At 44.6% G+C, this 16176-nt stretch overlaps 1 protein-coding gene across 1 annotated transcript in view; it reads left to right on the plus strand.

Annotated features, from left to right (window-relative positions):
* PAPPA (pappalysin 1) overlaps nt 1-16176 on the plus strand; it is a 259119-nt gene that overhangs the window by 138383 nt on the left and 104560 nt on the right. The window contains exon 10 of the mRNA XM_018052683.1: nt 12130-12323. Within this exon, the coding sequence (XP_017908172.1) occupies nt 12130-12323 (194 nt within the window). The remainder of the gene's footprint in view (nt 1-12129; nt 12324-16176) is intronic.

A 16176-nucleotide genomic window follows, 5' to 3' on the forward strand; every position in this document is an offset into this window, starting at 1 on the left:
GTCAGAACTCTTGGCCTGTAACAATGAACTGTGCAGCATTCAAGGAGAGTTACTTAAACTTTCTGAAGCTCAGTTGCTGTATTTGCAAAACAAAGCATGTAGACGCGTTAATTTCAAAAGACTTTTGCAGTGTTAAACCTTAATTCATTCATTCAGCCAACAGTTCATACCTGTCTTCTGTATTCTGAAATTGGAATGCAGTAGTGGGCAAAATAGTGTTTGTTTCTGGTCTCATGGAATAGCCATTTTGTTTTAGAGAGAATGCAATGGTCATTACTAAACTTTGAAGAAGCAATGCAATGTTATGTAGAAAATAAAATAGACCAGTGGAGTGGAGAAACTGGAGTGAAGTTAGCATGATTAGGGAAGTCCTCATTAGGCAGGTGATGGTGGAGGGGGGACTGACGTGATGAACTGGAAAAGCCATGTAATACTTTGGGAGATGAGTTCTAGATTGTACCTGTGCTGATAAAATGTAGAAACAATACCATGCTTGAGTATTTTCCATAACACTATTTGATCATTACAACCACTTTCTGTAATGGGTAGAAAAAGTAATATTGTCATTTTTTAATAAACAAAAAGAATGGAACCCACAATGATGATGTACGTTGCCCTGTACCAAATAATCTGGTGACAAAGCTGAGCTTCAAATTTTGGTTTCCGGTTCCTCTTCCGTATACTTTTTGTTATACATTTTCTTCCATGTTCTCTGGAGAGTTCTTCTGCACTCTTCTTAGTTTTAGTTTTGCTGAACATACTTCCCCATCTTCAGACTGAAGAGTGGATTTAATAATTAAAAGAAAGTTAAAAAAAATCAAATACATTTTTAGAGTGACTTAGCTGAAGGGAATCATAAAACGGATTTAACTCTTTTTCACTCAAAGGGAAACTGCAGCCCTGAAAGGGTTGCCATGGTCAAAGTCATGGGTACATTAGTGGACGTCAGAAACTCCAGGACTTTGGCCACCTGATGCTAAGAACTGACTCTATGGAAAAGACCCTGATGCTGGGAAAGAGTGAAGGCAGGAGGAGAAGGGGACAGAGGATGAGATGGTTGGATGGCATCACCGACTCAATGGGCATGAGTTTGAGCAAGCTCTGGGAGTTGCTGATGGACAGGGAGGCCTGGCGTGCTGCAGTCCACGGGGTCGCAAAGAGTCAGACAGGACTGAGCGACTGAACTGATTTTAGATATCAGTTCTCTTGACCAGTAAGCTGATCATGAGGAAGTGCCCTCTTTCTTTTTTTTTTTTTTCTTTCTTCTCTCTCTCCCTTTCTCCCTTCCTCTCCTCTTTCCCCCCTGCGCCCCCACTTTTGTTTGGACTGATGGGATCACATTGAAACCCCTGACACTTCATTTGTACTTTGCTATCTTTTTGTTGTTGTTTTTACTGCTCTCCCTGTTTTTAATTTTATTCATGTTTTAAAAATTAACTTTTTTATTTTAACTGGAGGCTAATTACTTTGCAATATTACAGTGGCTTTTGCCATACATTGACATGAATCAGCCACGGGTGTACATGTGGCCCCCATCCCGAATCCCCCTCTCACCTCCCTCCCCATCCCATCCCTCTGGATTGTCCCAGGGCACCAGCTTTCAGTGCCCTGTTTCATGCATCGAACTTGGACTGGTGATCTATTTCACATATGGTAATATATATGTTTCACTGCTATTCTCTCAAATCATCCCACCCTCGCCTTCTCCCACAGAGCCCAAAAGTCTGTTCTTTATATCTGTGTCTCTTTTGCTTGTACTTTGCTATCTTTTATCATCTTTCTTTTCTGTTACCTTTTTTTTTTTTCAGACTCTCTGCATATGAATGCTTCAGATTGGTTTTATGCATTTATTATTAGCTTATATCATCCAAAACAAATCTCATTTTGTTATTTCCTGTTCATACTTTTAAAGGCCTTCAGGTCCTGGGTATTACCCTTCTTCCGTCTGTGCTTAGAATGTCTGTCCTATTTCATGGTCACTGTGTCACTCACTGCAGTGCTAAATTTTACCCCGTCTTTCATTTATGAGATAGCATTGAAACCCAAAAGAGACTCAGCTGAAAATCATTCAGGGCTTTGAACAGCTTTCTCTGTGGGATGTATTGTCATTTATTAGGATCACTATCTTTGATTACAATCTTCTTTAGGCCATTTTAGAAAACTATAGTAAATTCAAACTGATGTAAATGTATCTTCAAGTTCCAATTCATAAGCCCATCAAATCTCTTTATTAAATTTCAGCTTAGTAGGCACCACCTTTTCTATCCAGATATTCCATTTCTTTGCAGATTCAGTCAAGAAAGAAAATAAAACAATGTATAGGACAGATGGTGAGGCAGGAAGTCTCATGGGAAAAAAATAATATGGGATGATTTAGATAGAATTGGATTTTGCCCCTTAATATGTGCTTGATTCATAATATGATACCACTCTAATTAACATTTTCATTTAAAAAATCATTCTATGGTACAGTCTGCAGAATAGATTCAAATCAGGTTTGAGACTTCTTCATTACAGTCAGTAACAGAGATTCTGAAACTCTAAAAAACGTTGTTAATTCATAATTTACTGAGTACCTGCTCAGAGACTGGCATTGTTCTGAGAATTAGAGGTGCAAAAAGAAGTGTGACTGGGACCAGCCCAGAAATATCTCACAATCCAAGAGCGATACATAGTCACTCACTCATTCATTCATTTGTCCTTAAATATCAATTATGTAATATAGGGAGGTGGTTTTCTTGATCCTACAGAAAGAGGCACATGTTGAGTCAGTCTTCCAAGAAACTTATGTTATCTAGAAGAAGGGGAACAATAATAAATATACTTTATTTTTAGATAGTGACTAATGCTGTGAAGAAATAAGGTTGTGTGCTACGTTCTAATGGGGATGGAGGAATAAGATGTGAACTTACTGTAAGAAGGCAGAGGTGTTATTAGAGGAAGTAGTGTGTGAACTGAGCCCTAAGTAATGAAAAGAAACTTCCCCTCCTAGGAAAAGCCACGGTGGGAAAAAGTATTCCAGGTAAAGGAAATAGCAAGTTTGAGTTTTCTGAACACTAGAAAGTTTGGCTTATTGAAGGAACAGGTACTTGTTGAATGATTGGATATATGGATGGATAGATGGATGAATATCTGAATGGATGGATATATATCAGGATGGAGGAATGGATGAATATCTGGATTAATGGATGGATGGGGGGTTGATGAATGGAAGCTAATAAACAAGAAGGATAATAGTGGAAAATGGTTAGATGAAGTGGTGCCTTGCTGGGAGGCAGTCTTTGCATTTTGTTCGGTGTGACATGGGAAGCTCCTGAAGTGTTTGTGGAGAGTGGCCTGATGTGGCTTACGTTGTTGGAAGAGCCCTCTAGCTGTGCACCAGAGGGGGGAAGTCTGGGAAGCAGACACGGGAGAGAAACTGGTTAAATAAATAAGTGATGCCACAGTGATGGTGGCTTGGATTAAGGGTGTTGGTGATTGGACAGCAGTGGATCTTTTTGGAATATCCTGAGACGAAAGAATCTACAGGATGTGTTCATGAACTGTATGTGGTATTAGAGGGTGGACGGAAAAGAAATAACAGGAGAGATGACTCAGAAGATTTTTAGTTTGGCCATTGTCGGGCAATGTTATCATTTACTAAGATGGGAAAAAAAGAAATTCGGGAAGAAGCCATTACTTGTGTTTTAGACATGTTGATTTACTGATGACTTTAAATAGGTATTTAAGTAGAGATGTCATTGCAGGGGGCTGGGACTCAGAGGTCATATCTAAAGAGATGTTTGAGTCATTGGTGCGTCAGTCCTTTACGTTTTTATTTAAATATTGGGACTAGATGAGACAATGTAGACAGATAGGAAAAGGGAGCCCAAGACCTTGCCCTGAAAACTGGCAGCATTTAGCAGAGGGAAGCAGAGGTAGCAGATGAGTCTGTGTGGGAAGGTCTGACAGCTAGAGGGGGACTAGGATGCATGTTGTCATGGAATCCAGGGGAAATGCTTTGGGAAGGAAGGAATGCATGACTTCTTCATGTTTCAGGACTGTTGGATATTGTAGTTGGTTTTGGCATCATTGAGTCAGTGGTGATCTTGACAAGACCGTTTTCTGTGTGTGTGTGTGTGTGTGTGTGTGTGTGTGAGCGAGGTGAGTTCGGAAGCTAGATGGGAGAGAACTGAAGAGTGAATTGTCGGAGAGAAAGTGGAAAATGCAAGTTTAGATAGTCCTAGGTCAATTTCATTATGAATCATGGGAAGGGAAATGTGACCAAAAGTGGGGGAGGTTATTTAAAAAAAATTTTTTTTTTATGTACATTGCTTACTCTTTTAATTAAAAATTTGCCTAGGCAATATCCTGCTTTGCTGGTTTGGAAAGAGAGAATCATAACTCAGGGAACAGAGTGAAATAGTCTTTGCTGGACAGCAGTGATGCGGAAGCGTGACAGATGAGGCTGCATGGAGCTGAAGATATTAGGATTAGACCTTGACAGGAGACTTGTAGGCAGGGACTAGCCTTTCATGCTAAGGAGATAAGATGGGAGTGGGCAGCTCTGAGGTGTGCGTTCTGGAGAGGAGCTCTATGCTTTTAGAGTAGAGGTGAGGTTGGAAATAAGAGCAGATGGGGAGGTTGGAGCTGGATGACAAAAGGGCTTGAGCACTAGATGGGGAGGCTCAGATTTTGCAGGAGTCAATTGAGAATTTCAAACTGGACCAGCTTTACATTCTAGATGAATCACTGTAGGCTGCTTTGTGAGAAGGTGTTGGAGTGAGGAGGACCCGAAGCCACGGTGAGAGGGTCGTAAGTGGTGAGTGGTTCCCTGGAGGATGCTCTCTGTGACCGTGGAGGCGGAGTGATCATTGGAGACCCCACCCAGATTCACTCTTCTCCTGCTAGCGCTTGAGATTGGCTCAGTGGTGCCTGGCTGTCACAGGGAAACGCAGAAAGGGATTTCTGGCCTACTTTGGCAGATGGCCAACCCTGAAAGGAACCAGAAACCCACTTAAGCTCCTCAGATTCAGTAGACCTAATCGGCATCTGAAGCTTGTTAGCGGGTTCATGGTTCTTTAGAAGCCCTTCACCACCCTGACTTTTGTACTCCGAACAGGCTGATCTGGTGGTGGAAGTTAAGAAAAAACCTACGTTTGAATAGAATGAAGTGAGGTCAGCGATGTGGGTTTGACTTGAAGTCTTTAAAATATAGGCAATGTAAAGTCCAGATATTTCTGTTCCAGAGGAAACATTTGCCAGGATAGCCCACCAGACCATCTCAAGCTTCCCCTTTATAAACCTTTGGGGGTTAATTACTCCATCCAATTTCCTCCATTCCAAGAAGATATTATTTGGACACAAAGATTGTGCATTTTTTGGTCTCTTTTTGTTGTTGTTTGGATGAACTGTTATGTGGCATGAAGCTTGTTGTGGTTGGACCCATCCCTAAACAAACAGCTGAACTTAAAAAAGAAAATAATATTTTTTCTGAAAAAAATAGTTATCATTGGACTGACAGAGAATATCCTGATGCCAATCCTGTTTCCTCAGCTGGGAATAGAAACAGATGCTAATTTCTCAAAAGTTGACCCATCTTCAGACATGGGAAGTGGAGAAAGACGGGTAAATCTACCCATCATTTGGAAGGCAGGCCGCCAAAAAAGGTGTGCGTTCAAATCCCTGTGTCTTCATTGAGGCCTAAGTCAAATCTGTCATCCGTCTCCTATTGCTTGTAACTCTCATTTCTCCATCTGCAGGTAGTTTTTGTTTTTTGGTTTTTTTTTTTCCCTTATTGGACTGTTGACTTAGTAATCCCAATAGCTTCAGGCTTACTAAGCCGGTACCAGGGGCTATTGTGAATACAGAAACCAGAGATTCTCAAAAGTGATAGTGAACTTGGATAAAGATACCCTTTGGATGCCATAATTATATACTGAAAACTTGATATAATAACGTAGCATGGTACAGTAGAAAAGGAATTGTATTATGGGTTTAAGAACTAATGTTCTAGTCTTGTGTCTCCCAGAAACTTTTCCTGAAGCCTTCAGAAAATGACTTCAACTTTATGAGCCTTGGTTTTCCCATACATAAAATGAAATAATTGCTTTCGGCTCCAGAATCATCAGCATCATGATCACCATGATCAGAGGCCATTTTTCAATCACGTTTTATGCTTTAAGTGCTTTCCTTGTGTTTACCACTAGTCTGTAAGTTTTGTGGGGATCTCAAGGAGTCTACTGATCTAATAAATTACCAAAGTTTCTAATCAAGCTAAGTTAATTAACATTCTCCAGCTGGATTGAAATAGTTCTGGTCTAAGTAATTATTCTCTTTTTCCTTAGGTTATTACTTCCCCCACCCTTTTTTGTTTGTTTTAGTTGACTCTGTTTCTGGCTATTTAAATTGAAAATAGCCCATGCACTCTCTTCAATCATTTCTATTCCTGAAGATGCCCTAGGATCTAGGGCTGTGTAAATAAAAAGTAGACATTTCAGAAATTTGAGCAAACTCTGGGAGATAGTGAAGGACAGGGGAGCCTGGCACGCTGCAGTCCATGGGATCGAAAAGAGTAGGACACGACTTAGTGACTGGATACCAAATTTCTAATTAAGAAGACTTCTCCAACCCCTGCCTCACCCCAGTATCATCATGGTTAAGAATAAGCCCTGTGCCTTTAAGACTTGCATCACTTTCCATTGGTGTCCATTATGCTGTTTGAGTATACCCAGCACTTTATCGAGGCAGTCTGAAAGGTAATCTTGTTTTCCTTTTCCATATGGGGAAACTGAGGCACAGGGAGGTGAAATACCAAGCCCATGTTCACCCAGGAATCAGGGACAGATAAGGAGCTTGAATCCAGGGTTTCTGACTTCAAGGATGAGAGTTTTTAACAATAGTTCAGATAACAGCCTTTGCTTATACTTAAAAGTAAATTTGTCTCATTTCTCTGAGACCTGGCTTGTTAAGGTTTCCATTAGGTATGACAGTCCCTGCTTATCTTAAATAGTGTCCTTCAGACATGCTTCAGGGGAACAGAGGCAAGGGAGTTCATCTTGATGCTCCAGACTGATGGGAATTGAAAATTAAGTCAGTGAGAAGCAGCATCAGCTGTGTCTGTCCACTTACAGAGCATCCATCTGTGGGCTCCTGGAGCTGAGCTCACCCCTGTCAACTGAAAACTCAGCCAGGGAAGAGAGACTTGGCTGTGTCTCCCCCGCTACATCAAGTCTCCTAGCTGGCTAGAGCAGATTCCTAAGTCTGTCACTACGTGAAAGGAAGGGAATCTGAAGTGGAGAGTTGCCTGGTGTCACGGGAAGATGGGGTGAGATGCAGTAATCAGACTGCCCACTGGAATTCCACTGTAAGCAAGTCACTGCTCCCATCCCTTCACCCCGAGACCCAGTCGAAAGAAACACTTCACAGTGCACAGAGCCTCAACTATATTGGGACAAGAATCTGTGCATTGAGGGTACTGAATTTTCCTCATTCATTCATTCATTCAGCCAGTATTTGTGTTCAGAATACCCCTCCCGATGGGATATATTATCACCAATGCCACGTAGCTACTACTGGAGAAGACAGAGGGGCAGGGCGATCGTTTGACCTTGGTATTGACTTCAAACTCTTTTTCCCTGCAACCTGCTCAGCTCCCCGCAGAAAGCATTCAAGAAGCACTGAGGAAACTGGGGTCCTGAAAGCAGGAAGGCGGGTTCTGTTTGATCGTTTTGTTGCCTTTGTTTTTCCTGGCCCACACGTTCGTATTCCATCCCTCACCCCGCTTTCTTCGGCACTGGGGGCATGGGAGTAGAGAGGGGGAGAGAATTCCCTAGATGAAGACTGGCGGACGCAGCTGAAGGGCCCCTGGGATGCTCGTAGCAAGAGAAACTGCATAGCAGAGTGCAGGGATGTTATTCAAAAAAAGGGACTCTCAGTAGCTTTGTCAGCAGAATCTTGAGGGGGAAAACAAGTCCCTTTCTCTCTCCCCTCCTCCCTCCCCCGTCCCTCCCTCTGCCCCATCTCTCAGTCTCTCTTCCTCCCAGCTTTAGCCTCATTTCCTCTCTCCCTTTTAAGGCTCCCTCTGCCTATCTGTCTATCTACTATCCTGCTAGGAACCGCTGCCTATCTAAGTGCATATGGCCCTACCTGTGTCTGCCTCTGCCTCTCCTCCAGAGCCTGCAGGACACACTAGCTCTAAGCAGACAGACAGATTGAGGTCTTCCACACAGTCAGGAAGGAACCAGCCTTCATAAGAACTCAACTCTAGCTCCAATTTCTGCCACGGTGCGGTCTCTTTGAGGAAATAAATCAGTGTACCCTAGAAAGCAGATCATACGCAATCTTCCCATCATAATCTCACCCTATTTGTCTTCATATTTGAGAAGAAGGGAGGTGGTACCAAGAGTCAGACAACCTCATGACCTTATGCTCAAGGGGGTGTGCCTTCATGATCCTGTAGATGAGATGTGCAGGGGAAGATCTCTCTGCTTGATATAGAGAGTCCAGGCTCCTGCTTCTAGGCCTCCACCAACTGGCTCTGTTGTCTGGAGGCAAATAAATGCCTTGCCTCTTTGCTCCTACAGTTTTTACTTTTCCATTCAATAAAATGGGGGAAGGGTCTGGGATGGTACACCTCATCACATGAAACCATTGCAACAACACTGGATAGATATTATTATCTATTCTTTTTGAAGTTCAGAGAGCTTAGATTATTTAAGCCCTATGGCACTTGTGTATGGCAGGATTAGCACTTGAAGCTAGCTTCGTTGTTGTTCAATCGCAAAGTCATGTCCGACTCTTTGTGACCCCATAGACTGCAGCACGCCAAGTTTCCCTGTCCTTCATTATCTCCCAGAGATTCCTCAGACTCATGTCTATTGAGCTGAAGATGCCATCCAACCATCTCATCCTCTGTCACCTCCTTTTGCTCTTGCCTTCAATCTTTTCCTAGCATCAGGGTCTTTTCCAGTGAGTAGGCTCTTCACATCAGGTGGCCAAAGTATTGGAGCTTCAGTATCAATTCTTCCAATATATTCAGAGTTGATTTCCTTCAGGATTGACTAGTTTGATGTCCTTGCTGTCAAGGGACTCTCAAGAGTCTTGAACCTGGCTTTGCCTGATGCCCCAAACCTATGCCCTATGCAGTTCCCTTTATTGGGAGTAAAGTCTGGACGGATGACTTGCTACTCTCAGATCAGGGTGAGTTTTATTATTTGTGAGTTGGACACATTGACCAAGAAGTTGGAGCTACTGAGAAGTGCTGAGCCTGTATTCTTTCTGTACTTGAACTGCCAGGCATGCTACTGGTCACTGGAGTCCTCAGCTGGCTTAAAGTCATCCTTAAATAATTGAATTATAATGCATTGATTTATCCTGGCTCTTTTGATAGTATTTCACTATGTAAACTGTATGCGGAAATAAACAAGGGATTTTGGAGCTTGGAAGGGGCTCAAAATTCTGCTGCCCCTGAATTCAGTGATTCCTTTTTTCAGATAGTCAGCATCACAGAAATTCAAGTCCTAGTTCTATTTGACCCAGGCTCTTTCCATTTGAAGGAATGCCTCTTGAAAGTGTTTCAAATGAATACTGATTTTACAAGCTGACTCAATTCAGCCACTTAGGAATAAATTAAACCCTTACGAGAAGAGTATTTTTTTTCTCTTGACCATTATTTTAAGATATACACTGTGTGTTTATGTCCATTTCTTATTAAAGTTGTATGGCTATCTTGAGAGGTTGTCCTTGCTGGTTTCTGTACTACAGATAGGAAGCCAGAGGGTGAGAAGTGAAGCTGATTGTGCAAAGTTACATACCTAATATGAGTTTCCCTGGTGGCTCAGACAGCAAAGAATTTGCTTGCAGTGCAGGAGAACTGGGTTCGATCCCTGGGTTAGGAAGATCCCCCGGAGAAGGGAATAGCAGCCCATTCCAGTATTCTTGCCTGAGAAATCCCATGGACAGAGGAAACTGGCAGGCCACCATCTATGGAGTAAGGAAGAGTCAGACACAGCTGAGCAACACGCACACACACACCCCTCCCGAGTACGAGGGGTGGAAAGCAAACCCTGGTTTTAAATGAGGCTTCGCTCTCTATTCTTTCAGAGTGAGCCAGGGAAGAATGTCCTAGACCAAGCGGCATTCTCAGGGTGACCGTAAGCTCTGTGATATCTAGATTTCCTCAGGAGAGGTGCCTCTTGCCGGGGCAGGATTTATGCTAACATTCTCTCCCACTCTCCCAGTGTGCTGTTTGAAGGAGCTGCTACGTGAAAATGTGACGGCAATACAGCGGGATGAGTGTTAAGACGGTGGAGTGAAGTGAAAGTCGCTCAGTCGTGTCCAACTTTTTGCGATCCCATGGACTATTAAAGTCTATGGAGTTCTCAAGGCCAGAATACTAGAGTGGGTAGCCTTTCCCTTCGCCAGGGGATCTTCCCAACCCAGGGATCAAACCCAGGTGTCCCGCGTTGCAGGCAGATTCAGACTAATTGCAGGCAGATTATGATGGGGATCTTTGTAAAATAGGAACCCACGCAGGAGGGAGTACTTAGCTTTCCTAGAGGAACTGGGAAGGTGTACCTGGCAAGATGATCGCTTTTGGACAGCTACCTCCAGATTTCTCCTTGTGTTATTCTATTCTGAAACACCAGGAAGCATGTACTGTATAGGTCCTACCTGCTTAGAAGGCATCCAGCTATACATGTATATGTATAGCTGTTCACCTGAAACTATCACAACATTGTTAATCAGCTATGTTGTTGTTCAGTTGTTAGGTCACGTCTGACTCTGTGATCCTATGGACTGCAGCGCGCCAGGCTTCCCTGTCCTTCACTATCTCCCAGAGTTTGCTCAAACTCACATCCATTGAGTCGGTGATGCCATCCAACTACCTCATTCTCTGTCATCCCCTTCTCCTCCTGCCCTCAATCTTTCCCAGCATCAGGGTCTTTTCCACTGGATTGACTATAGCCCAATAAAAGTTAAAAGTTAAAAAAAATTTTTTAAAAAGAAGGCATCCAGCTAACTCTGTTTCCCTTGAGTTCTGTTCTTGCAGCTCACTGAGAGTCATTGCAGCCAGCTGCAGCTTTAAACTGTCCCAAGCAGAACTCCTGGCTATGATTTGAGTTACATAGGAGCTCGAGAACTCATTTGGCCTTTAACTGAAATACCTAAGATATCCAGCAAATATCTAGAAGATAGCACCTTAGACAGGAAGGGCTCCTGGAGTTTCAGCAGTTTCACCCCCTTCAATGATGACTGAGCCCAGAGGAGGGAAAGAGATTTGTCTAAAGGAACAGAGCAATTCAATTACAGACCTGGGGCTGATGCCAGAGGCTCTCATATAACAGTTCACTCTATGTCAGCCTGTAATCCTATTTACAGTTAAATAGTCAAAATAGTCAGTTTAAGACTACGAAGTGCTGCGGTGGCAGATAATGTACCTAGAACTTGGACAGTGAAAGCCCGAGTTTAAAATCAGGATCCGGCATGAACACATTTCATGACTTTGGGCAAGTTATTTAAGACATGCAGGATTGCAGTTTCCCAATGTAGAAAACTAAACCAATAATATCTTTCTCACAAAGGTACTGTGGGGCTCACGAGAGGTATGAAGGTGGAAGTCTTTGTTAATGTGCGTGTATGTTATGTAGTAAAAATCACAAAATACAAGATCTACCCTCTTAAATTTGTAAGTGTACATACAGCTTTTTTTAATCTATCGTCACAGTATTGTACCTCAGATCGCTAAAACTTATTCATCTTGCATAACAAAGCTTTATACCGTTTGAACAGTGGATTTGAAATCTCAGCCCCCCCTCCTTCCAGGCCCTGGCAGTCACCATTCTACTCTCTCCTTCTGTGAGTTTGCTTTCTATGCATCATGTAAGTGGAATCGTACGGTGTTTCTCCTTCGTGTAATGTCCTCCAGATTCACCAGAGTTGCCTCCTATGGCAAGAGCTCCATTGCAAATAACAGTCAGTGGTGACCATCAGTGACTCACAGCCTGAGTAACAGTCAGTGGTGACCATCAGTGGTGGGCTTGACTGTGCTGATGATTCTGTGTATCTGATTCCATAACTGCTGGTGGCAGCCAGGGCCAAAGAACAAACACTGATCTGTTCTGTCCCTTCTGTGTCTGTCTCCCGCAGATGAACCCAGCCGGTGCTATTTCCATGATGGTGACGGGGTATGTGAGGAGTTTGAACAAAAAACCAGCATCAAGGACTGTGGAGTCTACACGCCCCAGGGGTTCCTGGACCAGTGGGCATCCAATGCCACAGTGTCCCACCAAGACCAGCAGTGCCCAGGCTGGGTCGTCATCGGCCAACCAGCAGCGTCCCAGGTAAGCGCCCAGCCGTGCATGGCGTTTCCTGCAGACATTCCAGATCGCCTCTCTGCCCCTCAAGCTTGCCCATCACAAGGGCAGGGTCACTGGACATGGCCGCTTGACCATACCTCCGTTGTGCTTCAGTCGCTAGGTTGTGTCTGACTCTTTCAATCCCATGGACTACAGCACTCCAGGCTTCCCTGACCTTCACTATCTCCCAAAGCGTGTTTGAATTCATATCCATTGAGTCCGTGGTACTATCCAGCCATCTCATCCTCTGTTGCCCTCTTCTCCTTTTGCCTTCAATCTTTCCCAGCATCAGGGTCTTTTCCAATGAGTCAGCTCATTGCATCAGCTGGCCAAGGTGTTGGCGCTTCAGCATCAGTCCTTCCAATGGATATTCAGGGTTGGTTTCCTTTAGGAAGGACTGATTTGATCTCCTAGAAAGCTTTGACAAACCTGGACAGCACACGATAATCTCTAGGTCCATCCCTGTCGCCGCCAATAGCCAAAGGTCATTCTGAGGTCTCATGAGACTTGTTTGTCAGCAATTGAATTTGGAGTTTTTAAGGGCAAGAAACGTTAGCATAGCAGGGGTAATGACTGTCCTGTGTCTCCTACTAGAAGTCATGTTTGGGGAAAGCACTCCATTTTGGATATACCACTGGCCTTCAATGGGATAAGAACGAATTCTCAGGGAGAGTCTCACTTTTGACAGAGGAGGGTGTCAAGTCACGTCCTCCTCGAGCACGCTTTCCTGAATATGGCATCTCCATCATGAATGCTCTGTGTGGCTTGGGACTAGCCTTCCCACTTCTCCGGGCCCCACTTTCCCCATCTTTAAATTAGAGAGTAGTTGAACTGGATGATCTCCAAGGACCTTCCCAACACTCAAAAGCTGTGACTCATTCCTCATTCCCGAATGCACTATTTATGTCCCAGGGTTCTTCCCCAAGGGACTATCAGCTTAGTTGAGGGAGCGAGAGCACTGGGGCCACCAGAGCTTCTGTGATTCTAGGGATGGCCCTGCTGTCCCCAGAGTCCCCTTTCCAATTATCCTGCTCAGTGTGCACCTGCCTTCTTCCGAGACTCCCGTTTCCCAGAGACACGCCCACGCTTCCTGCCACCCAGCCCTGCAGCCGTTTCAGAGGCCGGCCTCCCACCTGGCCTTGCAGGAGAGCCATTATTTCTCCCCATTCCTCTCCAACATTGCTTCTCTGACTCATGGTCGGTGGAGGGCTGGGGCGAGGGTGGAGGGGCCTGGTTTCTAGATGAAAGAGACACGGGACCTTCTTCTGGGGCCCAGGGAGAATCACTGGAAGAGGGACAAAGAACCTAACCTCGCTTATAGTGTTTATTTGATCATTGGTTCGCTTATCTGATTGTGTTTACCTGCATCAGATTCTTTGTGTACGCGTTTGTCTCTGTTTCTGGGGAGGATGGAAAGAAATGTAAGCGAGGGATTCCCCAATGTTTGTCTTGTGCAGTGCTAGCCGGGTGCGTGAATGAATGAACCTGCCTACGCTCATTCTGCCCCATGCCGCCTCTGTACTTGCTGGGTTCATGTTGGGTGACACCCATGGTCTGAACTCTAATTACCTGTTTCCATGTCTGGCTTCCCCCTTAGGCTGCTAATTTTGTGAAAAGAGTTTTAAGGTTTTATTTACTTTGTTCCCCATCTTCAAGCACAGATGTAGATAAGATCAGGAGTTGGAGCGATGTGTGTTTAATTGATTGTAGATAAACACATACATCGCTACCTTTCTCATAAGGAGTTCCCTGCTTTAGGAACAACAGGGCTGGCCAGTGATAGAGCCAGGCATTCCAGATGCAACACCGCCATCCAGTCTCTAGAAATGTTTTAAAAACATCGTTCAAACAAGGGTATTATTAACGCACTCAGAATCTCACGTGACTGAGTGTTGAGGTAACAGCTGTGCTTAAAAGCCACCAAAGGTTATTGCTACTAATGTGAGAAAAGGAGAGAAAGAATTTTCCAGTCTTAGCATTTGAAAAGAGACTTCGCCCAGGCAATTATTCTAGTCTGGGAAGGGGGGTGGGGGGTGCTGTCAGGAATCATGGGTGATTATCTCTTCCTAAACAACAATCCAATTTAAAAAAATCATTATGAATACTCGCTCTTCGATCTACAAAGAGGAGATGAGGAAACAAAATCATCCTATTGAATTATTCATTGTAACCAATTTTATTTTAATGAAATCGACTAGGTTCCATTACTCTGGGCTTGGACATAATCTTTGTTACAAGGAGACTTCAGCTGTAACTAAATTTGCCATAATGAGATCAGCTCACTGGAGGATAGAGGGTCAGGGGTGGGGAGGTGTGTGCCGCCTGGGTGCAGGGCCGGACAAGGGGTCTGGGGGCTGGCAGAACAAAAGTCCCCCCAGTTCCCTGTCTCAAAGTGAGTGCCTGGAAGCCATTCCCACACCAACCCCATCATGCACGGGCCAACATGTGCACACACACAGACACGACACGGACAGCCTGCATGACTGAGTCAAGCCTCTTCCTGGAGTGTAGACACGGCTCCCTTCTGACAGCAGAGAAGAGGAGGAAGTGTAACTGTGGCCGTCATCACCCTGCGCGGTGACTAGAGGAGGCTGGTGGTTAATTTTCACCCTGTCAGGTCCTCCAGGCAAGAGGTTGATGGCCCGAGAGAGGGAGTTGTGGGCTTCTTAGATGCACTGTGAGCCCCTTCCCTTCCCTTAACCCAATTATACACTCCTCCTCCACTTTCTTCCTCCTCTCTCTCTCTCTGTCTCTTACACACACACAGACAGGCACGCACACGCGAGCATCCTGCAGGAACAGGCCGGGCAGAGGCAGGAGCCCAGGCCTTGCAGATGCAGCGATCCCGAAGCACAGGGAAGAGAGTGGGGAGGGAACCAGCTGTGTCGAGGTCCACCAGCCACGGATCTGGGCCCTCATACATGCTTCATAACCAACCCCCTCGCCATTCTTCAAGGGAAGAATTACTACTAACCTTGTAGAAACTGAGACGTGGAGTGGTTTCCGCAAGGTCGCACAGCCCGTGGTAGGAAATTTAGGATGGAAAGTTTCTCCTGGAAGGCGACACTGGGAGTGTGGGAATGTGTGCTCTCGTTCAGGAGCTGGGAGTAGCCGGGTTCCTGAAAAATGTCACTGAATCAGGTGGAAAGAGCCATGGATGGATAGATCTTTGCGTTGGTGGTACTGTGCACACTCCATGAGGTGCTTGAGGAGGAACTGAAGAGCCCCTTGACAAGGGTAACAGAGGAGAATGAAAAAGCTGGCTGAAAACTCAACATTCCAAAAGCTTAAGATCATAGCGTCTGATCTTATTAATTCATGACAAATGGAAGGGGTAAAGTGGAAGCGGTGACTGATTTTATTTTCTTGGGCTCCGAAAATCACTGCAGACAGTGACTTCAGCCATGAAATGAAAGACGCATGCTCCTTGGGAGGAAAGCTATGACAAACCTAGATAGCAGATTACAAAGCAGAGAAGCTACTTTGCTGACAAAGGTCTGTCTAGTCAAAGCTATGGTTTTTCCAGTAGTTTTGTACGTATGTGAGAGTTGGACCATCAGGAAGGCTGAGCACCAAAGAATTGATGCTTTCAAACCATGGTGCTGGAGAAAACTCTTGAGAGTCTCTTGGACTGCAGGGAAATCAAACCAGTCAATCCTGAAGGAAATCAACCCTGAGTATTCATTGGAAGGACTGATGCTGAAGCTGAAGCTCCAATTCTTTGGCCACCTGATGCGAAGAGCCGACTCATTAGAAAAGACCCTGATGCTGGGAAAGACTGAGGGCAGGAGGAGAAGGGGGCAATGGAGGATGAGATGGTTGGATGGCATCACCAGCT

Source organism: Capra hircus, chromosome 8, assembly GCF_001704415.2.
Source record: "Capra hircus breed San Clemente chromosome 8, ASM170441v1, whole genome shotgun sequence".
NCBI classification, from domain to species: Eukaryota; Metazoa; Chordata; class Mammalia; order Artiodactyla; family Bovidae; genus Capra; species Capra hircus.